This window comes from Microcaecilia unicolor, chromosome 1 (genome assembly GCF_901765095.1).
Source record: "Microcaecilia unicolor chromosome 1, aMicUni1.1, whole genome shotgun sequence".
In the NCBI taxonomy this organism is placed as follows: Eukaryota; Metazoa; Chordata; class Amphibia; order Gymnophiona; family Siphonopidae; genus Microcaecilia; species Microcaecilia unicolor.
The window spans coordinates 523,630,098-523,656,053 of record NC_044031.1 but is presented as its reverse complement, the minus strand read 5'-3'; the positions used below and the strand labels follow the sequence as shown (position 1 = coordinate 523,656,053).

The window sequence follows — 25,956 nt, the reverse complement described above, 5'->3', positions numbered from 1 at the left end:
AAAGCTTAGGTCTAATGGGCAACTACCAGCAGCATTCAAAAAGGCAGTGAGGAATCCTTTACTAAAGAATGTCACTTTGACCAGGCCAAGCTTGAACGTTAATTGGCCAATATCTAACATCCCATTTCTAGGGGGGGGGGGGGAATTAAAAAAAAAAAACTTATAGAACAGTGTTCAACTTAACAATTGGTTACGAGAGAGAAACTGGCTAGATCCATGTCAATCCGGATTCATACCCTGTTATGGAACAGAAACTGTCCTCACATCCCTCCCTACTACAGCATTTTTCCAACTAGTGTACCACGGCAACTCCCCAAGCATGATGCGATCAACAGCTGAGCATCAGGAATTCAGAGAGAAAGGAGATATGGTAAACTTTGGTAAATCCACAGGAATGGCAACACATTTGACAGACCGCTTTACCACTGGATTCTGGCCTCCTCCCATGCTGCTGCATGTCCCTCCTCCTTATACACTGCTTCCCAGAGTCCAGTCCACACACAGTGATAAATCACAGTCTTACTCAAATCTCCTTGGTTTTACTGTTCCCTGTCCCTGCCCCCCATGCATGAAATCACCACACTGAGGAGGACCATGATTGGCCTCTTCTGCTACTACATTGCCTGCCACTGCCACAATACAATTAAATAGCATGCTGATATGGGTCAGTGTGTGGTGACATTAGCATGGCGAGTAGTGTAGAGCGCAAGAGGTTAGATTGAGACAGATATGGAACTTAGCATCATGTATATAATCTGGGCTATTCTTCCCAATGTGCATCACCTGTAGATAATGTAAATCATTTTGGTTGTACTACAAAAACGCGGTATATCAAATATAACCCTTACTTTATACTAGTGTAGCAGTAGGAAGGAGCACCGTGAGGAGCAGTTGACGACATGGCAGCACAGCAGGAGCAGGAGGATTCAATGAGCTGACAGTCAGAGATCACAGTAAGGCGCTCCCTAGCCCTAACCCCAACTGTGACCTACAGTTCTCCTTCCATTGCCAAGACTAGCTGCATGCTGCCTTCCCTCTTCAGCCATCTGTCCCCTTCTCCACACCCGAACTCCTCTCAGTCTTAAGTCTCAACCCTTCCACGCCTCCTCCCCCCTGCCATTAACAGCACCTTTTTCTGCTCTCCGTCCCTGTGTTTTACCTAGTGCCCACTGAATTGCCTTTCCTCTCCAACCATCTCTCTATCCCCTTTCTCCACACCTGAATGCCTCAGACTCCCCCTTCCGAGCCCCCTACCCCTGCCATTAACAGAACCTTCTGCTCTTCCTCCCTGTGTTTTGCCTGGTGGCCACTGAATTGCCTTCCCTCTCCAGTCATCTGTCCCCTTCTCCACAACTGAATGCTTCAGTCTCTTCCCTTCTGTGCCCCCTCCCCCGCTGCCATTAACAGCACCTCCTCCTGCTCTCCCGCCCTGTCTGTACCTTACCGAATTGCCTTCCTTCTCCAGCCATCTCTGTTGTCTTCTCCACACCTGAATGGTCTTCTCTCCCCCTACCCCCTGCCATGTTGTAACGGCACCTTCTTCTGCTCTCAACTCCCTCCCTGTCTCTGTCTCATGCCTTACCAAATCCCTCCATGAGGCAAAAGACAGGAAAGGAGACTTAGCAGAAGTTTCTATCTGTGTTACATGTGGCTTTTTTTTTTTTGGGGGGGGGGGGGGGAGAAGACCAGAGAGACTATGAGCCTTCATTCACAACCCCCCTAGAATTTTTTTTCACCAATGTGTGTTACCTCCATAACATGCCTTAGCCTTGACAGTCTTAGTGGACCTGAAGGCCTGGACCAGTGCATTCTCCACACCCGAATGCTTAAAGAAGCAGATCTATTAAGATATGTTCAGGTAGGTCTGCTTCTTTAAGCATTTGGGTTTGGAGAAGGGGACAGAGATGGATGTAGAGGGAAGGTAGCAGCACACAAAGGTGGGGGGGGGGGGGGGGGAGAAAGAGAAATACACTCCTGTAATCCTATGCTGCCAGGGGAAAAGGTAGAGGAAAACTGATCATGTAAAATAGCCAATTCCTTTGAGGTATACTGTAAACCTCAAAGGATATATTTTTAAAAACAATCAATCCATTCTCAGAAAGGGTGCAGGGCTGCGGGAGACTTTTTCACCAGTCCTGGTTTGAATTTACATCTCAAAACAGTGTGAGATATGCAGTCCCTGATTCTACCTGTTGAAATCAGTGCTATTTGGATGCACAGTCTTCCAGTCTTGTAAGGTCCTCTTGCAATTTCTAACATTCTGTGTACAGTTTAACAACTTTGAATAGATTGTCAGCTGCCAATTTTATCTCCTCGCTTGTTCCAATTTCTATATCATTCATAAATATGTTAAAAAGCTCTGGTCCTGAAAATTTAATTAAAAAAACAAAACAAAAAAACACACCCCTGGTCCCAGTATGCTATTCCTGTGGTATTCTATTTTTCACCTTCTTCCATTTAGAGAACTAGCTATTCAGTCCTACTGTTTTCTATCTTTTTAACCAATTCTCAGTCCACAACAGAAAATTGCCTTCTATCCCATGGCTTTTTAATTTTCTTATGCATCTCATAAGGGATTATGTCAAAAGATTTCTGAAGGGTAGATGCACTACATCAACTGGCTCACCTTTATTCGCATGTCATGCCTTCAAAAAAACATAGCAAATTGGTGAGGCAAGATTTCCCTAGCTGAATCCATGTTTGACTCTATCCTGTTAAACTGTTTATCTATGTGTTCGGTAGATTTTGTTCTTTATAATGTAATAGTTTCTACCATTTTGCTTGGCACTGACATTAGGCTTGCTGGTCTAATTTCCAAAAATTATAGGGACAGGCTTATGAACCTCAACATGTATACGCTGGAAGAGAGGAGGAAGAGAGGAGACATGATAGAAACATTTAAATATCTCAAGGGCATTTATGTACAGGAAGAGAGCCTTTTTCAAATGAAGGAGAGCTCTGGAATGAGTCCATGGGAAGTATACACAGAAAACCTTAACTAGAGTTTTGGCAATCTGAAATATTGTATTTCACAAATAATAGCCACTCTAGCAGTTTCTATTGTTTGTAGTTAAATTTTTACTTACTTAACACACAAAGCTTTATGGAGCTTTGTGCATTTCTGCTTCCGACTTTACGTAATGTTGCAGTTTATCAGGGATAGTACTGACATTCATGTGCTGTGTGTGTAAATGTTGCCAACCCTTTTCTGCATTATAATCTTGTCCTCCCTAAATGTTGTTTAATCCTTTATGCTTTTGGTCCTGATTTAAGTCCCCTACAGGCCTTTTGCTTCTAATGTACCTGATGTTTTTGCTTTTATGGGAAGCTTCTTTTATAATTCTCTTACTCTTCCTTATCGATGCTTTGCATCCAGTTGGCCAGTCCTTATGGTACTTCTGTTTTTTACATTTGGATCCTTTTTTCAATTTTTTGAAAATGCCCTTTTGGCTTGAATAGCCTCTTTCACCTCACCTATTTTATTTGTTGCATTTGTATCCCACATTTTCCCACCTATTTGCAGGCTCAATGTGGCTTACATAGTACCGTAAAGGCATTCGCCAAGTCAGGTGGGGGACCAGTACAAAAGATGTTATAGTGGAATAGGGAAGATAAGATTCAGGCACGTGGGATTAAAGGTTAAACATGTCAGCAGTCATTTGATTTTCTTTTCACCTTTTTTAGTGCTTAAACTGTTCCTGGTCTGGGTTCCAAGATGATATTTTTAAACAATGTCCGTGCCTGATTTTAAATTTCTAACCTTTGTAGCTGTTCCTTTGTAGATTTTTTTTTAAATCATGTTTATTATTCATTCTCACTTGAAACTGACAACCAATAAGTTTTACATTTCTACTACTACTATTAAACATTTCTATAGCGCTACTAGACATACGCAGCGCTGTACAAATTAACATGAAAAGACAGTCCCTGCTCAACAGAGCTTACAGCTAGGGGTGGGGAAATTGCAGTGGTAGGGGTGATAAGTGAGGGTGTTGAGTAAGAGAGTCATGGTGGGCTTTAAGCCTAGACTTGAAGACAGCCCAGAGACTGAGCCTGACATACTGGCTCAGGGAGTCTATTCCAGGCATAGGGAGCAGAGCGATAGAAGGAACGGAGCCGGGAGTGAGCAGTGGGGGAGAAGGGGGACGACAGGAGACATTTACCCAGCGAACGGAGTTCACGGGGAGGAGTGTAGGGAGAGATGAGAGCAGAAAGGTACTGAGGAGCTGCGGAGTGGATGCACTTGTAGGTCAAAAGGAGAAGTTTGAACCGTATGCCGAAGCGGATAGGGAGCCAGTGAAGCGACTTGAGGAGAGGGCTAACGTGAGTATAGCAACTCTGGCAGAATATAAGACGCGCAGCAGAGTTTTGGACAGATTGAAGAGGAGATAGATGGCTGAGCGGGAGACCAGCGAGAAGCAAATTGCAGTAGTCTAGGCAAGAGGTGATAAGGGTGTGGGTAAGGGTTTTGGTAGCGTCCTCGGAGAGGAAAGGGCGAATTTTGTTAATATTATAGAGAAAGAAACAACAGGTTTTGGCAATCTGCTGAATATGAGCAGAGAAGGAGAGAGCAGAGTCAAAGATGACTCCAAGGTTGCGTGCAGACGGGACAGGGAGGATGAGAGTGTTATCTACCGAAATAGAGAACGGGGGGAGAGGAGAGGCAGGTTTAGGGGGAAAGAGGAGAAGCTTGGTTTTGGTCATGTTTAGTTTCAGGTGGCGGCGAGACATCCAGGCAGCGATGTCTGACAGGCAGGCCGATACTTTGGTCTGGATTTCAGCTGAGATATCCGGTGCGGAGAGGTAGATCTGGGTATCATCATCAATAAGTTTTACGTTTCTACATCCATTATCATTTCTGCAAATCTCTGTACCAACAGTTTTTCATATTTTCTCCCCTCCCCCCCCCCCTACAGGCCTCAGGCATTCAATATTCTACTCCTGGTCACTGGTGTCAGGGTGATCCAATATGGAGACCAGGTTTTACAAAATAAGTCCCCTTTCTCCGAAGCAAGGTCTGTTATACGTTTGCGTTCTAGAGAGCACATTTGGATCATCCATGAGCGCCATCGGCTGACCGCGGGGTATTCTTCTGTTAACCAAACTTGTAAGATTGCTTTTTTCCCCCATCAAGCTTGCCTTCTGTAGGAACACCTTTATTCCAACAGGTGCTTGCCCTTGTATAATGAAAAGTTGCTTTGGGGAATAATGCCACCTGATTTTCCACATTGCTGATACATGCTCAGCCATGTTACTCCAGAACCTATGTATTTTCGGGCATGTCCAAAACATATGTCCCAAGTGTGCATTTATTCTTCCACACTCCGAGCAAGAATCCGTCTCTCTCAGGGTGGCCCTGAATCTGTGAGGTGATATGTAGAGACGAAATATGAATTTAGGTTTCCCACCAGCTCACATTTTCAGTTAGTTTGTAAATCCTCTTAATGCTCGTTTCCAATTGCTCTTGGGTAACTCGTATTCCCAGTTCCATGCTCCACTGCTGCGCCACTTTGGTGTAACTGATCTGTTTGATGTGATCTCTCAGATGTGCATGGAAGTATGTCAGTGGTACTCGGGCCTGGCCGTCCAACCCGAGCATGGCATTAAAACTTTCCCAAGTGTCCAATGTCAGAACCGCTCTTGGCAGTGATTGTACATAGTGCTGCAGCTGTAGATATGCAAACATATCCGTCTTGGGCAATTTAAACTCTCTACAAAGTTCTGTAAATGGTTTTATCTTGCCCTGCTCATTCACCACATGGTACACATAACTCACCCCTTTAGTTACCCAGGTCTGGAATGTTCTTGAAGTACTCCCCGCTGGAAATTGTGGATTCCCCCAAATGGCAAGCATGGGGGTGGTTGAATTGTTAAGTGTAAAAAATTTACATAACCATCTCCAGGTTTGTCGCAGAGGTTTAAATATCGGGGTTACTGGGCCCAACTTCTGTGCCCCCCCCCCCCCCCCCCCCCCCCCCCGTGCCTGCAGCCAGCTCGCAAAGTGCTGCCCTTTAAACCACTGTGTTTCTGATGATGTGACGGTAAAATACTCTGAGGCATATTTTCAAAGCACTTAGCCTTCCAAAGTTCCATAGGTTTCTATGGAACTTTGGAAGGCTAAGTGCTTTGAAAATATGCCTCTCTGTGTTCCTAAACCAATCTGAGATGGCGCATGCCACTCGCTATCGACAGTAAGTGCAAATTCAATACTCCTAGTCCCCCCTTTTCCCGAGGCAACATTGCTTTTTTTATTGTCATGCGCGCCCGTTTCCCCTGCCATAGAAATTTATTTAATTTTGCATGCAGCCACCTCTTGTCTTTACCCCGCAAATACATGGGCATCATTTGGTATGTATAAACCCAGGCTGGGAACAAGATCATATTGTATAATGCTACCCTTCCCATCAGTGATATGGGGAGCGCCTGCCATCTGTCCAGCACCATCCCCACTCTAGTTTTCAGGTTATCCATATTTAGCATGTATATGTTGTCTAAGTCAAGCGGGATTCTCACCCCCAGGTACGTCACTGCTTCCTGGGCCCACTGTAACGGGAAGGGTCCCTCCCATTCCGCCTTTATTCCCAAATCTGATGGTAAAGCCAGAGACTTCCAGGAATTCAATTTAAACCCTGAATGGAACCCAAATTCGTCTGTTACTTCTAGTAACCTCCTTAACGAGGCTTGTGGATCTGTAAGTGTCAGAAACAAGTCTTCAGCAAATGCTAACACTTCCACAGTTTGGGTCGGAAGTGGAACCCCACATATCTCAGGGTCCGCCTCAATCGTGCGCAGCAAGGGCTCTAAGTATAGGAGAAACAGCAGTGGGGAGAGGGGGCATCCCTGCCTGGTACCTGACTATCGCCAAGGGCGTAGATCTCATGCCATTTACTAACAGCCTGGCCATGGAGGCCTCGTACAATTTCTAATTCCAGTAATATATTGAGCTTTAACAATAGGTGGCTATTGCTTCCTTCAGAACTGCTAATACTTCAGCAAGATCAACTGGGGTAATCAAAGGTGATTTTGGAAAATTGAGAAATCTCAGGTTGTTTCTCCTCATCTCATTATCTAGGTATTCGAGTTTCTTATCCATGATACCTCTATCATGAATAAGTGTTCCAATGGAAATTTGCAATTTTTTTTATATCACCATCCTACAAATCAGTTCTTTGTTCATGAACTTGAACTCTCTCAAAGTATGTTGAGATTGTTTCAAATCAGACAGTTCTTGTTTCATTGAATTTGTTACCTGGAGGAATGATGTGTTCAAAGCCTTGATAGCTTCCCACAGAACTTCCTAGAATTACTACAGCGGTCTTTGTTTCACCCCGAGTCCTATGGAAGCAGTTCCCCAGATAGGGGAAGGCAAAGGATTATTAGCCCTCGCAATCCCAATAGATGTTAAATCCTCTGGCGTTGAGGAATCGGCAGGGCCTTCCCTAACTGCTGGAGTAAGCATACCCACTTCGGGGGAGTCACTCCGCTGCTCTCCTGTCGACGCCACTCTGCTTCCTGGTCTCGGGGGAGCTGGTTGAAGAGGCAATTTAACAAAGCCGCTTCAATGCTGAGGTCCTCCTGCAACAGGGAGGAACCGGTCATAGCAGACGTCTGCATTCCCAGTGTTTGGACTCCAAAAGCCTCCAGCGTTGTCTGCTGAAGAGCGGAATTTCCACTGAGGTTAGAGGAGGCTTTAGCCCTGGATTTCCTTTCCTTTTCCCCATTCAAAAAGGGAAAAGTACTTCTCTTTTGAAGATTACACTGGGGAGTTCGGGAGCACTCAAAACACGTCTCCTCTCAAGGACGCCATCTTATCCTGTTATCGAGGCATTTTACTTCCTAAGTTGATCAGCTGACAGTGGGAGTAGTACTGTCATTGTTATAACCTGTCTTGGACATTTTCAGTTTGTGGAATTTCTTGTTTATTGTATTCTGGTGAGTTTCCAGTTCCACACCCTACTAATCTGAAGTTTTAGTATATCCTGGTCTGCCCATTGAGGAAAGACTGTTGGTAAAACCTGGCTGAAAGGATGGGTTGAGCCCAAGGTGATCTGATCAGTGACACTTGGGTCCGTCCCCCCCCCCCCCCAGGTTCTGCACAATTAACCTCCACATTGCCCTTAAAGGGTTGAGTAACACACTCCCTCGGAGCTCTAGAGGGATCCATGACCGCTTATGGTGTAACAGTGAAAACAACTGGAAGGGAGCATAGAAAGCTCTCTCAAGCACCAATGGAGTATAAGTCTGCGTCTGAAGGCACCAGTCCCCCAAATGCCGTAGCTGACATGCCTGATTGTAAAGTTTCATGTCCAGTAAGCCCACTCCTCCCTGCCCCCAAACCCCTATCAAGTATGAGAGTGAGACTCTAGATTTCTTATAGGCCCAGCAAAACCAGGCGATCAATCTGTGTAAAGCCTTACTATCTTTTTGATATAGCCAAAGAGGTGGTGTCTGTAGGGAGTAAAGCCACTTTGGGAACACCACCATCTTGACCAAGCTCACCCTAACCATTAAAGATAAGGGCAAATTCCGCCAACCCTCCAAGATCCTCCTAGTATCCTCCAATAAATGTGGAGACATTTAGTTGATATAACCATGTCACATCCATAGGTAATAGGATGCCCAGGTACCGGAAGGACTTTTTCACTCAGCGCATGGGGAAGTTCACCCCCCCATTCTGTCACTAACCGAGCCGAAGAGGCCTGAGCTTCTGATTTGCCTAAATTTAAACGCAGGCCAGCATAGTCCCCATATTCTTTAAAGATTTCCAGTAGTGCGGGCAGCGAGTCTCACGGCTCAGTCAAACGCACCAGGATGTCATCCGTGAATGCCGCAACTTTAAAGGTCTCAGTGCCCAACGAGACCCCCGCACCGCTGGATTATCCACTATGACCCTCAGCAACGGGTCTAATGTTAAGACAAATAGAAGAGGGGAAAGAGGGCATCCCTGCCTGGTACCTCTTAGAATCTGAAAATCACAAGGCTCCACCCCAATAAGAGAGACCAAAGCCCATCTAAACCAGGAGCCTTCCATAATGGGCTCTGCCGAATCCCTAGATGATGAACCTCTGCTGCCAGTATTGGTTTATTAAGCATCTCATTGTCTGCTGGGCATACCGACGGCAAGGACATGTGGGCCCAGTAAAGCTCACTGGGGAGCCCCACATCCTCCGGGGTATAACTGCCGATAATAGCAGTAAAACTCATTGCTGATTTCCTGACCTGCCTGGACTGTTCTACCTTGGTTCGACTTTAACGACAGAACTCGGGAGGATCCCCTTTCGATTGCTATAAGACGTGATAGGAGACGTCCCCCTTTATTCCCATGCTTAACATATACTTGTAGTAGGTCTGCAATTTAAGGGCCCTTTGGTGCCCGAGCTCGTTTAATGCCACCTGCAGTTCCAATACCCTCTGTTTATGTTCCAGGGAGTGTGACTGTCCGAACTGCCGTTGAGCCCCACCAAGTTGTCTACTTAAGTGAAGGATCTCCCTGTCCCTTTGGTGACAGGTGTAACTAATGATTTCTCCCCTCAAAACCACTTTCGCTGACTCCCAGTAAAGGACCGGATCTACTTCATGTTCTGTATTATAAGTCTTGTAATCTCTCCAACATTTGAGAAGTCTATCCCGAAAGACCTAATCTCTATATAGTTCCACCAGAAAAGCCCAACGACACCCTTGCATAGGAGGCTGGGACCATGCGTAGTCCATCCAAACCCACGATTGGTCCAAAAAAACGTAAGGCCCAATATCTACCTTGATCAGTGAGTTAAAGAACTGCCTGGAGACTAGCAGATAATCAATGCGGGCCTGGGTAGAGTGAGCTCGAGACAAGTGCGTGAAGTCCTTCTCCTGAGAATGTAGTACCCGCCAGACATCAATTAAATCTGATGACATAGATTGGGTAGTCCTTTACTGTCGTGTAAAGTTCCAGTCCTTCCGGGGTGGGACTTGTCTAATTGAGGGTCCATTACTGAGTTGAAATCCTCACCCACCAAGACTGCAGTTTGAGGGCAAGCCAAAAGTTTTGAAGTGACCATCTTATAAAATTGGCGATCATATTGAATGGAGGCATACACGTTCCCAATGATCAATTTCTTCCCCCTCACTAATGCTTCACACAATAACAACCTACCCCCAGGGTCTATATAAAGAGGTGTGACCCTATCCGCCACCCCCTTCCGAAACAGGATCTCTACCCCTCCCTTTTTCCCCTGGGCCGCCACAACACATTCACCCACCCACCCACCATTGTTTAAGCTTAGTATGTTCAGAGGCGACAAATGAGTCTCCTGCAATAAAGCAATATCGATTTGGTGACGCTGAAGATGTTGCAGTATTTTGGAACGCTTAATAGGGAAGTTAATACCTCCCACATTCCAAGTCACCACCTTCAGCGGTACTCCTCTCCCCAAGGCTTACTTCCTTCCAGATTGATAAAACCTATGTTCCGGAAGAGGTGCCCCAGACCGCCCCCCCCCCCCTCAGATTACACTCCCCCGAAGGCAACACATTCAAATCAAAGAGTGACCAAATAGTCTCCAACTCAGCAACAAAATTTTCCCCACGAAATCCTAGTCTCGAGTTCTGACCCCCTCCCGACCCCCTCTAAGTACCCTTATCTTCCCACTATCTCCCTCTCCCCCAACAATACTACCTAAGGTTCCCTCCATGGAACCATCACGCTAGACACCACCCACCACATCTCTACTAATAAAGATGTAATTCGCAGCTTAGTCGACAAAAAAACCCCAAAACATAATGCAACAAAAGTCTCACAACAAGGGCCGTGTTCCAGACCAGTCCTCAGGTCCTGGGTCCAGGTCCATCAATGGGCCAGCGTCTTCCCTGGCATATAGGCCTCCAAAACGTGGACATGATCCCTCACAGTGAAGGATATCAATAGATCTCAAGTTAATGGTCTGGGCTCTCCCACCATGGATGTCCTGAATCTATCGAGCACAGGAATTCCTGCGCTTCCTCCACCGTCTGATAAACTTTGGTTTCCGTTTGAATAAGTCACTCTTAGTTTAGCTGGATATTGCAGAGCGAACCGTACTTTTAGGGCAAAGAGTCTTGAGCACACAGGTGAGAACCAACGCCTTTGGGCTGCAACTGCTGCAGAGTAATCCTGAAAGCATAGGATTTTCTTGTTATCATACCGTAATTCCTGGCTACCTCTTAGAGCTTGCAAAATAGCTGATTTTTGTACAAAGTTGAGGAGGCAGCAGATCACCACTCACAGTCTTGAATGGGGTGGTTGACGGGGACCCATACAGTGAGCTCGGTCTACACAGATAATCCCAAGAGAGGGCGACAGCTTTAACTGCTGCGGCAGCCATGTTTCCAGGAATCCCTGCAGGTCGCCAGCACCTCTGGTAAGCTCACGAACCTCAGGCTGTTTCTTCGGGACCTGTTCTCTAGGTCCTCTAGTTTCTCTTCATAGGTTGTCACAATATTTTTCAGACGGGTGTATTCCTCCTCCATTTTAGTTACTCGAACCTGTAAGATCCCATGTCGCTGCTGGTACGCTGCAAAATCCTTGCTGAGCTGCCCCATATGGGCTTGTAGTTGTTCCAGCTTAAATTCAATTGGGCTCAATCGCTTATCAAATAGTTTTTCCATGGCTCCTGTTACCTCAGCCGCCACCTCCGCTACCCACGCCAATCCGATTGTAGACGCGGCCGGGTTCACCGGGCCCATTTTGTCCTCGTGCACTCTGCCTCTCTCTCTTTGCGCAGTCCCTTCGCAGCCATGGCGCTTGCAAAAACTTTCCAAATGGTGTCGGGCTCAGCGGGCAAAGATCTGGTTTACGTTCTACGGAGGGTTTAGCAGTGGGATGGTAGGAGCAGGGTTTTTCAGCACCCGCTCATGAGCATGGCGTCACGTGACCTCCAGTGTAAGTTTATTCTCCTAGCTACAGCTCTGGCATAAAAAATTATACTGCAGTACTGGGTGGACAGGATTCCCCCTCCCCTTGTTCAATGGTATGCTAGCATGACGTAGATGACGGAGTGGGAGAGGGGTGGCGTCTTCAACCCTTCCAGGGGACCTTCTCATCCTTCTCAACTCTGGCAGAGATGCCAAGAGCATTTGTCGCAAATATCTGATAACTAATGCTCGGTTGCAATAATAATAATAATAATAATAATCTTAGTGGTAGTCTAGCCTCATGGGAAATGGGTTTCACTGGCGGGGGGCTTTGGGGGTTTCTTTTATGGGGTTCCTTTGGGCTGGGCTGGGTTGATATGGAGCTTCTGACCTTCAAAAAAAAAAAAAAGAAAAAAAGATCAAGAGAGCAAATGTTATGAGTGCTCAAGCATTTATCACCATTAATGGTTCTATATGCCAATAACTTTCACTGGTTTGGTTATGACGTGGTAGCACGCTGTGTTAGTATTTTATGATATTATCATCTTTATTGGCAATTTCCATGTCTGAGTTGTATTCACCATGATGTGAAATGTGCCCTTCTCTTGTTAATAAAAATATTAAAAAACAAAAAAACAAAACAAAAACACAGTTTCCTTGCGCTGGCCATCTTGGGGTTGACCGCAGCAGCCAATTGCACCTCTGGGTCGACAATGTTTAAGGCCTCCAGAGCGCTGGAGATGAACGAAGGAAACTCATCTCTATGGAAAATGCGTACAGCAGAAGGGTCGTCAGACTCCTCCTGCACCATCTCTCCCCTGTCCAGATCGTCCATGCGGGAAGGGCGCAAGGAAATCTGGAGAGAAAAACTCCCCTGAGCCAGCAGCATCCAAAGGAGCTCCAAGGGTGGAACCAGACACCCCTGCCGACACACCCAGAAACGGCACACGGCAGAAGCCTCAGGAGCTGGCATCAGCTGAGGAGAGCGTACATCGGCCTGTGCCTGCAAAATGGCGAGAATTCCCACTGCGTCAGCGCGGGAAACCAGCTAATCGGGAAGGGAAACATTGCTGCTTCCGGCCAAAGCATCTGAGCATGCCACCACACAGATTCCTGCTGTGGAACATCTGCTACCGCAGCAGGAACATCTATCTTTTAACTGAATCCGCCGCCATCGCTGAGTGCGACCCCACAAGCCCAAAAGAAAACAGGAGACTCACCGCACAGCCGGTGCTTCCAAACAGCCGCGGCCCTCTCAGATGCAGCAGCCCGCAGCCCACCAGCACTCAGGCTGAAAGGCACAGCACAACAAGCAGAGGGAATCCCTGCACCGCATGGTCCCATCAGCAATCTCTCCCCGCTTTGACTTTTTCTTTTGTTTTCTTTTTAATAGACAGAAGGTAAAAGAACTCTAAAGATTGTACTCTCCCTTTTTTTTTTTTTGTAATGGTGAGGAAGTTTAGAGCTCAAAAAGACCAGGAGGCAAGGGGACAGGGTAAAGAAGGGGCCCATAAGACTTGAGTATGCCCCCTAAAGTTGGCACCACCAGTCAGACACCCCCACATACAACTGGCCCACCAGGTCTAGGAGAAGCCCCAACAGAAAAATCCAGGAGCTGCTGAAGAGCCGTCTACCACCTGTTGGAGATAAGAGATATGCTGAATGAAAGAGGAGCTGGCCGTCTGGTATCACTGCCTTTAATTTGTTATCTCTATCTCCACCTGCTGGTAGATGGACACAATCCACAAGTTCCTGAATTCATCTGCAACAGAGGCTAAGGAAGTATGGTTTTTGAACCAAAGCAGACTCTTCAAAATACTGTGGCTAGGATCTTGTGCAGGGAAAAGCAGTGTGACCATGTCACATCCCTTCTGAAACAATTGCACTGGCTCCCGATAGATTTTAGAATTAAATTCAAAATACTCTTATGCACAAAACATTTTATAGTAATAAACCCGCTCGTCATTGGTCATTCAATAAAGTCCACTTCAAAATTTCCACTCTCTTTACAGAGACTCATGCTGCCTCAGCTATCCAAAGCAAAACAGAGTCAACAAGATCTAGTGCTTTTTATTTCTTGGCCCCTGCACTGTGTAACTTCTTTCCAGGCTGCATTGAAAGCGTATTTATTTCAGACGGCATTTGATAATTGCTGATCCTGTGCTCAAGACGTATGGGTAGAGGGACAGGGGGTAGTGGCAATTTCTGTGGAAATGATCTTGTTCATACTTGATGTGTGTACACTTTGTCCTAATTATGGTGTTCCTTTTCTGTACTGTGTAATTTTAGTTTCTAATTGGTGTGAAATGCCCAAGACTCGTGTACAACAGAGGCAGTATATCAAATTAATAAAAGATAATTTATTACTGCTAAGAAATTAAGGTCCAGACATGAATTGAAATCACTGTGGAAGTTGACTTGTAGTTGCTCTGGGAGGTAGTAGTTATTCTATATGCTTCCCCCCACCCCCTCACCCCCCCCCCCCCAAATTGAATTATTTCTTTACTTGGCCCCATAATTTTCTTCTTAACTGTGGGCTGAATTTCATTTGTCACAACATTCAGAATGTCAAAAATGATTAAAAAACAAAAATAATTTGGGTTAATCAACCTTTATGTTTCTCTCAATAGTCTTCCCTATGCACACTTATAGAAAAAACAAGTTACATACCTGGATCATAAGATGGAGGTGGTGGTGGTGGAAGCTCACCACCTTCTTTAAGGCTTTTACCAAGTCCTTTCACAGCTCGCATTGTTGCTAAAAACTCTTCATGTTTTCTTCTCCAGTTGGATGGTTTCTTTGGGGGCTCTACCTAACAACACAAAATAAACAGTGTGGTTGTTTTTCCTGCTATATGAAAATGATAGTGATTAGTGTATAACAATTACAACAATGAAAAATAAAATCCTGAATGGTATGAAAGTGTAATCTTATTACAAATGACTATCGCTTCTCAGCCTTTTGGCTAAGATCATGTGCAATATAAATGACTACAGAACTGCTCTAGTAGCAGCAAACAAGCTAGACTGGATGTCATTCAAGTGGGAAGTTTGAAATACCAACTGGCACCAGCCATAAAGTGTGGACTTACAAATGACTAGGTATGCAGCAATTTCCCGCCTCTCCCCTTTTGTTTCTTCTCTGCTATCTTCCCGTATCTTTGCTGACTCTTCCTGAATAAGAGCATACTTCATATAAATCCATCTAAAACCAGCATGTTTCTCACTATTGATTAGATTCCCTTACTATTATCAGACTCTGGTAGAAGAGTATAATTCTGAACTAGACTCCTTTACCCAGGCAAAATTTCTTTTTTCTTCATTACACCACCTCTAATTCTTACTATATTCTGCTTCATACTGGCATAATCAAACTCCCTACACTATGCCTTCCTGGCTCTGTTCTCCACAATTCTACAACTTCCTTGCTCTACTACTACTACACCGATATGGTTCTCCAAGCAAGTAGTTGAGAAAATAAAGGCTAAAGAATTGGCGTTCCGGAAATACAGAAAAACTCAAGAAAAGGGACACATGGAGGAATACCGGATGAAACTGAAAGAAGCCAAGAGAGAGATACGACTGGCAAAAGCGCAAGCGGAAGAACAAATGGCTAGAAATGTAAGGAGGGGTGACAAAAATTTCTTCAGGTATATTAGTGAAAGGAGAATGACTAAAAAGGGAATTGTGAGACTAAAAGATACTGTGAACCGCTATGTGGAAAATGATGAAGAAAATGCCAATTTGCTAAATAGATACTTGACGAGCTATGGACATAATCTACTTAGATTTCAGCAAAGCTTTTGACACGGTTCCCCACAGGAGGCTCTTAAATAAACTGGATGGGCTGAAGATAGGACCTGAAGTGGTGAACTGGATTAGGAACTGGTTGACGGACAGACGCCAGAGGGTGGTGGTGAATGGAATTCGCTCGGAGGAGGGAAAGGTGAGTAGTGGAGTGCCTCAGGGATCGGTGCTGGGGCCGATTCTGTTCAATATATTTGTGAGTGACATTGCCAAAGGGTTAGAAGGTAAAGTTTGCCTATTTGCGGATGATACTAAGACCTGTAACAGAGTGGACACCTGGGAGGGAGTGGAAAACATGAAAAAGGATCTGAGGAAGCTAGAAGAATGGTCAAAGGTTTGGCAATTAAAATTCAATGCCAAGAAATGCAAAGTGATGCACTTAGGGAATAGAAATCCACGAGAGACGTATGTGTTAGGTGGGGAGAGTCTGATAGGTACGGGTGGAGAGAGGGATCTTGGGGTGATAGTACCTGAGGATTTGAAGGCGACGAAACAGTGTGACAAGGCGGTGGCCATAGCTAGAAGGTTGTTAGGCTGTATAGAGAGAGGTGTGACAGCAAAAGAAAGAGGGTGCTGATGCCCCTGTATAAGTCGTTGGTGAGGCCCCACCTGGAGTATTGTGTTCAGTTTTGGAGGCCGTATCTTAAGGATGTAAAAAGAATTGAAGCGGTGCAAAGAAAAGCTACGAGAATGGTATGGGATTTGCGTTACAAGACGTATGAAGAGACTTGCTGAACTAAACATGTATACTCTGGAGGAAAGGAGAAACAGGGGTGATATGATACAGACGTTCAAATATTTGAAAGGTATTAATCCGCAAACGAACCTTTTCCGGAGATGGGAAGATGGTAGAACGAGAGGACATGAAATAAGATTGAAGGGGGGCAGACTCAAGAAAAATGTCAGGAAGTATTTTTTCACGGAGAGAGTAGTGGATGCTTGGAATGCCCTCCCGCGGGAGGTGGTGGAAATGAAAACGGTAACAGAATTCAAACATGCGTGGGATAAGCATAAAGGAATCCTGTGCCGAAGAAATGGATCCTCAGGAGCTTAGTCAAGATCGGGAGGCGGGGCTGGTAGTTGGGAGGCGGGGATAGTGCTGGGCAGACTTATACGGTCTGTGCCAGAGCCGGTGGTGGGAAGCGGGACTGGTGGGTGGGAGGCGGGGGTAGTGCTGGGCAGACTTATACGGTCTGTGCCAGAGCCGGTGGTTGGGAGGCGGGGATAGTGCTGGGCAGACTTATACGGTCTGTGCCCTGAAGAACACAGGTACAAATCAAAGTAGGGTATACACAAAAAGTAGCAAATATGAGTTATCTTGTTGGGCAGACTGGATGGACCGTGCAGGTCTTTTTCTGCCGTCATCTACTATGTTACTTTCCTCACTAGTCCCATACTTCAAAATACTGGTGTCAACCTTCTAAAAAGGTGCCTATTTGCTTAGAACCAAGCCCAGTACTGTACAAATTCTACACCTGATCAAAGTTAAATGTACATCAGTACAGCACTGTTGATGTCTATGGTAAACATCTGTTATAACCGAGCTGGACTGATCAGGCACAAGTGGGTGATGTCACTATGTGCCAGCAAATTAATAAAGCAGACCAGCAAATTGTAGTTTTTCAACTGTTCAGAGGAGTGCTACTCCAGAGAGAGAGTGCTGTAACTGTTTGCCTATATTTTATATTAATAGGGGAAGGAGTGTTCTGAATCCCCTATAGTTTGGCCCTGATGCACCCTAAGGTGAAACATGGCCTAATAAAATCCTTACTTCTGGAATTTGCTGATCTGCTTTGTTTGCTGTTTGAGTACCTGCAGATCATAGTCTCCCTGTGCTCCTGCTATCCATTGTATGTGCCGGGACAGAACAGCTGTACGGAAGCTCAGAACTACTGTATGTGTAAAGCTTTGAGCATGTGCGGCTCTCTCTGCGCAGTCACCTCAGCAAATTACATTGCTTAAATAATTCAAAAACTGCCCAGAGCAAAAATCTTATGTACTATTGCCCTGAATCAACGGTATTGAATACGACTTATATTAAATGTCAATTATGATTTTAAACAAATAAAGCCTCATAAGCCCAGGGTACCTCTTAATTGGACACCACCTTAATTGGCTGTCATCATTGGATCCTACCTCCTCTGAAAACATCTGCAGAGCAAAACAACTCCAAATGGAGAAAAAAGGTCTGCAGAAAAAAAACGGAGGTGTTAACTGTGACAATTTTATAATCAACGTGCACAAACAATAACCAGATTTACTTCTAACTTTCCAAAGTCAGAAAAATTAGTTTGAAGTGAAAATCATATAGACGGGAACAAAAAAAAAAAAGGAGAGAGTACTTAGCTTCACCAAGGTAAGTACATAAGTATTGCCATACTGGGAAAGACCAAAGGTCCATCAAGCCCAGCATCCTGTTTCCAACAGTGGCCAATCCAGGTCACAAATACCTGGCAAGATCCCAAAAAAGTACAAAACATTTTATACTGCTTATCCCAGAAATAGTGGATTTTCCCCAAGTCCATTTAATAATGGCCTATGGACTTTTCCTTTTGGAAGCTGTCCAAACTTTTTTAAAACTCCGCTAAGCTAACCGCCTTTACCACTTTCACTGGCAACGAATTCCACAGTTTAATTACACATTGAGTGAAGAAAAATTTTCTCAGATTCATTTTAAATTTGCTATTGTAGCTTCATTGCATGCCCCCTAGTCCTAGTATTTTTGGAAAGCGTAAACAGACGCTTCACATCTACCCGTTCAACTCCACTCATTTTATAGACCTCTATCATTTCTCCCCTCAGCCGCCTTTTCTCCAAGCTGAAGAGCCCTAGCCGCTTTAGCCTTTCTTCATAGGGAAGTCGTCCCATCCCCTTTATCGTTTATATCGTCCTTCTCTGCATCTTTTCTAATTCCACTATATCTTTTTTGAGATGCGGCGACCAGAACTGAACACAATATTCAAGGTGCGGTCGCACCATGGAGCGATACAAAGGCATTATAAGTTTATAACATCCTCATTTTTCTTTTCCATTCCATTCCTAATAATACCTAACATTCTATTTGCTTTCTTAGCCGCAGCAGCACAGTGAGCAGAAGGTTTCAACCTATCATCAACGATGACACCTAGATCCCTTTCTTGGTCCGCGACTCCTAACGTGGAACCTTGCATGACATATCTATAATTCAGGCTCCTCTTTCCCACATGCATCACTTTGCACTTGCTCACATTAAACGTCATCTGCCATTTAGACACCCAGTTTTCCAGTCTCGTAAGGTCCTCTTGTAATTTTTCACAATCCTCCCGCGATTTAACAACTTTGAATAACTTTGTGTCATCAGCAAATTTAATTACCTCACTAGTTACTCCCAACTCTAGGTCATTTATAAATATGTTAAAAAGCAGCGGTCCCAGCAGAGACCTCTGGAGAACCCCACTAACTACCCTTCTCCATTGAGAATACTGACCATTTAACCCTACTCTCTGTTTTCTATCTTTTAACCAGTTTTTAATCCACAATAGAACACTACCTCCTATCCCATGAGTTTATAATTTATAATTTCCTTATAAATTTGAAAAGGTCAATATGTGTTTGGAAGGCATTATATTTGGCACAAATGAAAGGCCCTTTTGTAACACTGATGTTTCGGCAGAATTAAGAGGTGTCTGACAAATTGAAAATGGGAATTTTACGCCCAAACTACATCAGACTGTTACCTTCTACATTTTATGTTCCAAGCACTAGCATAAATCTCCTTTAATTTTTAAATACATCATATTTATTTTCTATGCAACATTGGCACTTAACATCAGATTATTATCTTTCATTCTGCACTTTTCCAGTCCACACTGTTTCAATACACATGCGCTATATTTTTCTTTTTGGCACGCTTTCTAGTCTATTTAAATAACAGATATACGGATAGACGTCCTCCTAAACACTCTGTTTAGACTGCTGCGGCAGCCCTTTAGAAGTATCGCTATCGACATTTGGTAAATGTGCAACATTGTTACAATTTTTGTTTCCATTCCTATTTTTGTGCATGTCCCCTAAGAGATATAGATTTCTTTAGTCTAACAGAATTGTTTTGACATGAGAGAGAGCCCGGCAGAGGGATACGGCCATTTTCCGATAGCACTTTGTTTTGCAAACGCCTATTCAAGTATGCCTTTCATAGTTTTTAAGAGATGATCATACATTTAGCATCGTCAACATTGTGTTCAACTTTTTCTGGTTTTTGCTCACACTGTATACCACAAAATACAAGCTGTGTATATTATATTATATATAATTGTGCTTCCCAAGGTTTCAGCTTTTCGATCTGTTCTCCTCCATTCCCGACATTACACAGGTGCTTTCCATAAGACACATGACACTTTCACAGACCATGAGTATGGGAAAATTAGGTTCTTACCTTGGCAATTTTCTTTCCTTTAGTCATAGCAGATGAATCCATTACGAATGGGTTGTGTCCACCTACCAGCAGGGAGAGATAGAAAGCACTGAAAACCATAGTGCTTCTTGGCCAGCTAGCTCCATCTGCCTCTCAGTATTTGAAGCTTCCAAAGCAGTGTTACACCACAAAGTAGAATAACATGAACTTTCCTCACAGCGAACGAACGCTCCAGAACAGGAGCAGTAATTCAAAAGAAGGATGAACTCAACCTCCTGTAACAGAACAGAAATCCTGAAGACTGTTTTCCAACTTCTCCCAATGAGGGAACATATCTACAGGAAAAAACTGAACCCAAAACAGCATTAAATCAATCAATCAGGGCGGGCTCATGGATTCATCTGCTATGACTAAAGGAAAGAAAATTACCAAGGTAAGAACCTAATTTTCCCTTCCTTGTCATCAAGAAGATGAATCCATTACGAATGGGATGTATCAAAGCAATCCCTAGATAGGGTGGGAACAGGCCACACCACGCACCAGCACTTGTGCTCCAAAATGTGCATCCCTCCTGGCAGCCACATCCAGCCTGTAATGTCGGGTAAATGAGAGCTTAGACGCCCATGTCACTGCACTGCATACCTCTTGAAGAGAGAGTGCTCCAGTTTCAGCCCAAGAAAAGGAAATCGCTCTGGTGGAATGTGCCTTAAAGGCTTCAGGCGGAGGCCGGCCAGACAGCAGATATGCTGAAAAAATAGCTTCTTTGAGCCAACAAGCCAGAGTAGCTTTAGACACTGGAGATCCTCTGTGAGGACCTAAAAACAAAACAAAAAGGTGATCAGAGGTCCTGAAAGCATTTGACATGCGCAGATATTGCAACAGAGCCCTTCGCACATCTCGAAGGTGCAATTGCCCAAAAGATTCCGGAAACTCCTCTTTAGAAAAGAAGGGCAGGAAAATAGGCTGGTTTAGGTGAAACGCTGAAACCACCTTAGGCAGAAAGGAAGGCACCTTACGTACCATAACTCCGAACTCTGAGAATTGCAGAAATAGGTCTCGACAGGACCACCAAAACGACCCGTCTTTAGGGTCACATCCTTCTCCGAAGCTCGCCTAAGCGGCTCGAAGGGCGAACACTGAAGGGCCTTTAAAACTAACTCCAGGTTCCAGGCTGGACACGGAGCCCGCATGGGAGGACGGAGCCGAAGCACCCCTCTAAGAAACCGTGCCACATCCAGATAAGCAGCCAGGGAGAGGCCAGCCACCTTCCCCCAAAAACATGCTACTTGAACACGCAGGGAATTATAGGCCAAGCCTTTTTGTAAACCATCCTGCAAAAAGTCAAGTATCGGTGAGACAGAAGCCCGCATGGGTGTAATCGCTTTAGCAGCGCACCAGGCCTCAAACTGGCGCCAAATATGAGCATAGGCAACGGAAGTGGAACTCTTGTGGGCCTGAAGGAGAGTGGAGATGACCTTGTTGGACTAGCCCTTGTCTCTCAATTGCGCCCTCTCAATAGCCATGCCGTAAGACCAAAGCGGCAGGCGTTCTCCATGGTTACCGGCCCCTGTGACAACAGGTTCGGTACCAGAGGCAAAGGAAGGGGAGCATCTGCCGGAGGTCCGCATACCATGGCCGCCTGGGCCAATCCAGGGCAATGAGAACCACCTCTCCTTGATGTAGCCGAATCCGCAGGAGTACTCACCCTATCAAGGGCCAAGGAGGGAACACATACAGGAGACCCTGAGGCCAGGGTTGAGCCAAGGCATCCAACCCCGCCGAGTGAGGATCTCTCCGTCTGCTGTAAAAGCACGGGACTTTGGTATTTGCTTGACGCCATAAGATCCACACAAGGGCGTCCCCCATTTGGCACAGATCTGAAGGAACACTTCGTCTGCCAGTTCCCACTCCGCTGGGTCGATTTGATGCCTGCTTAGATAATCGGCTTGCACGTTGCTCTGACCTACAATGTGAGCTATTGACAGAAACTGCAGATGTAGCTCGGCCCAGTGGCAAATCTGCGCGGCCTGCGCGGCCAGTGCTCTGCACTGAGTGCCACCTTATCGATTTATGTAGGCCACTGCTGTCGTATTGTCTGACAGAACTCTGACAGCCAGTCCTTCCAGGGTCATGTGAAAGGCCAGAAGCGCCTGGAATATTGCTTTCAACTCCAAGCGATTGATGGACCACTCCGACTCCTCGGATGTCCAGAGACCCTGGGCATGCCTTCCCTGGCAATGTGCTCCCCAGCCCTTCAGGCTGGCATCTGTTACCACCAGGCACCAATCGGGGAGCGCTAGCGGCATTCCTCACCGCAGCATGCTGTCTGAGAGCCACCACTCCATACTGAGCCGGGCCGCAGGGAGCCACGTGAGTCTGCACTGGTAATCCTGAGATATTGGAGACCACCATTGAAGCAGGGAGCACTGCAGAGGTCTCAAGTGCGCTCTCGCCCATGGCATCACTTTGAACGTGGCCGTCATCGACTCCAACAGTTGGACTATGTCCCAAGCTCACGGGCGAGGCATCCTCAGGAGCAGACGGACCTGGTTCTGAAGCTTGCACCGCCTTTGCTCAGATAGAAAGACAAACCCCGAGGCTGTGTCGAACCAGACCCCCAAATATTCTAGAGATTGAGAGGGGGGTCAGGTGACTTTTGGGTATATTGACGACCCAGCTCAATGATTGAAGTACTGAGACCACTCTGGCTATTACATGACGACTCTCTTCTGCAGATTCCACTCTGATGAGCCAGTCGTCAAGGTACGGGTGAATCCGGATATCCTCTCGCCTGAGAAAGGCAGCTACTATCACCATTACCTTGGAAAAGGTTCGGGGAGCTGTGGCGAGGCCAAAAGGCAAGGCCCGAAACTGGAAACGTTTTCCCAACACCGCAAACCGGAGAAACCGTTAGTGTGGGGGCCAAATAGGAATGTGCAAGTAGGCTTCTTTCAGGTCCAGAGACTGAGAAACTCTCCTGGCTGTACCACCGCAATGATGGAGCACAGGGTTTCCATGCAAAAATGCCGCACTCTTAATGACTTGTTGACTTCCTATAAGTTGAGTATGGGCCGAAAAGACCCTCCTTTTCGCGGCACCACAAAGTAAATGGAGTGACGGCCGTAGCCGAGCACTGCGGGAGGCACGGGGACCACCGCTACGAGGTGCAACAAGCCTTGCAAGGTCTCCTCTACCGCCGCCCGTTTAACGGTAGAGCCGCATTGGGACTCCACAAACATGTCTCTCACCGGGGCATTGAATTCTAATCTGTAGCCATCTCTGATCAGGTTCAAAACCCACTGATCTGAGGTAATCTTGACCCATTCCACGAGAAAGAGGGAAAGACGTCCTCCAACTACAGGAATCGAGGAGTGGGCCGGCGCACCATCATTAGGGTCGCCTATGAACTCCAGGCTTTGAGCTGGCCGCTGCAGAACGTTTGTCTGAGCGAAAGGAGTTCCTCTGCTGAAAGCCGGCACGTGAAGTAAACCCAGCAGAACGCCCCAGGTGGTACCTTCGAGCTTCACGGAAGCGAGGTCTGGAAGAGGAGGGAACCGCCTGACCCTTGGAAGAAGGCCGCGGCCTATCCTCGGGTAAGCGCTGGGGTTTAGCATCCCCCAGGCCCTTGACAATTTTCTCCAACTCCTCACCAAATAGAAGGCCCTGGAAGGGCAACTTCACCAACCTTTGCTTAGAGGCCATGTCAGCCGCCCAATGCCATAGAAGGCGGTGAGCGGCCTCTGCCACAGCCATCTGTTTAGCCGAAGCTCTGACCAGATCATAGAGGGCGTCAGACAAAAATGACAAAGCCGACTCCATCCGCGGTGCCACCTCTGCAAGGGGCTCCGCTCCATCTCCGGGCTGTTGCACTGCCTGTTGCAACCAAGCGAGGCAGGCTCGGGCAGTATAACAACTGCACACAGATGTCCGTAAGGCTAGGTCTGAAATCTCAAAGGACCGCTTCATTGCTGATTCCAGACGCCGGTCCTGCATGTCCTTCAGAGCGACCCCTCCCTCTACTGGGAGGGTAGTCTTCTTTGTCATAGCCGTGACTAGGGCATCCACTTTAGGCATGGCCAAGCGTGCCAAGTGCTCCTCACAGAGAGGGTATAAAGTGCCCCATTGCCCTGGCAACTTTCAAAGGCCCATCAGGGTCAGCCCATTAAGCCGAAATAAGCTCTTGGATGGAGTCATGCAAAGGAAAGGCTCGAGCAGGCTTCTTAGTACTTGCCATCCTCGGATTACCAGAGGAGGCTTCACCCATCACAGGATCTTCAATAGAGAGGATCATCTGGATGCAGTGGCAATCCTACATCTTCCTCTGGCTCTTCGGACCACGAAGGCCTGCCAGACCCCTCAGAATCCCCACAGCCCGACCACGGGGGGGGGGGGGGGGGGCACCACTTTCCGAAGGGGAATTGACCCTTCTGTGCTTGTCTTACAGCCAGCTGTCTGGGGAAAAAAACGCCTGATGGCAATCCCATCTGCGGCAGAGCTCTTTTTAACACGAACACTTTATGTAAAAGCAACACAAACTCAGGGGAGAAAGGCTCACCCTGGCCTCCCGGTTCCAATCCGGGGTAAGCAGCTCCTCTGTAGCCTCCATCCGAGGCTCCCCTCCAGCCTCAGACCCCTCCGCACCTGCGGGGGTCGAGCCATGCGGCGCATCCAAGATGGCACCCGCTGCCAGCTACACCAAGCGGGAAGAAACATCGCTCGCCATGCTCGGGCCGGCCCTGACGTCTGAAAAGCACGATTTACAGGGACCCGCTGCGGATCTGCTCTTGCCACAACGTGAACAGCGCTTAACAACTTCCACAGCCATCGCCGAAAACAGCGGAAAATTCAAAATGGAAGATTCGCGCCAAAAACGTCCTGATCGTGGGCCCTCCCTGGAGGAGCAACAAGACTCTCTTACCTCACCAGACAGAGTCCCAGAGCTCCGGTCACACTGCACAGACAGAAGGAAGCCTCAGAATCGCAGCGCTAAAAAGCGCGTCAGGTTTTTTTTTTGTTTTTTTTTACGCTGTGAGGAAAGTTAGAGGCAACAGCTAGAGAGGAACTCCGGAGGTTCAGGAGAGTGGGAAAGGCAGGGAAAGGACGAACCAATGTGCCTGCATCCACATAGAAGAGTGTGGGAAAGGCAAGGATAGGGCAAACTTATATGCCTGCATCCACATAGGGGGCTGGGTAAGGCAGGGAAAGGGCGAACCTAAGTGCCTTTAAAGTAGGCACCACCAGCCACAACACCCCTGCTACAACTGGCCAAAGCACAGGAGCCACCCCAGGCAGATTTCTGAAGGAGCTGAATAATCTGCGTCTAACCCTGCTGGGGAGATAGAGAATACTGAGAAGCAGATGGAGCTAGGTGGCCAAGAGGCACTATGGTTTTCAGTGCTATCTCCCCCTGCTGGTAGGTGGACACAACCCATTTGTAATGGATTCATCTGCTTGATGACAAGGAAGATATGCTCTATATCAGACCCATTTTGAAACGGTCCATCTAGCAGAATTTCAAACTTTTTTTATGTCCTTTTAGCAGTGCTAACACTCTTTTAGTATACCATCCCCATAATAATTTTAGCATGTCTCGGAATATTCTTCGTCGGGAATTTCTCAATTTTTTCTACATAGCCATAATTGAAATTGTGTGACATATGAATTGGATTGCCATATTTTACACCTTTTATATGATTCTGTCCCCTTTTGTCTCACGATATTTATCGTTGCTCTTCATACCCAAATTTTCAGCAAGATACTACACACCCTTTCTTTTTGGTGAAATAAAATGAGTAATGTTTCTTTTTTCCCCGCACAGGATTATGATATTTGTTTCCCGAGCTTTGCCTTTTTGTATAAAAGCCTTACTTTAGTACATTAACTCAG

The 25,956-nt window shown here is 46.2% G+C and overlaps 1 protein-coding gene across 2 annotated transcripts in view; it reads right to left on the bottom strand.

The window, feature by feature from the left end:
• The window catches only part of ZC2HC1A (zinc finger C2HC-type containing 1A), a 245,098-nt gene that overhangs the window by 180,946 nt on the left and 38,196 nt on the right, over positions 1-25,956 (bottom strand). For both annotated transcript variants that reach the window (XM_030215727.1, XM_030215736.1), the window contains exon 4: positions 14,542-14,683. In XM_030215727.1, coding sequence (XP_030071587.1) covers positions 14,542-14,683 — 142 coding nt within the window. The remainder of the gene's footprint in view (positions 1-14,541; positions 14,684-25,956) is intronic.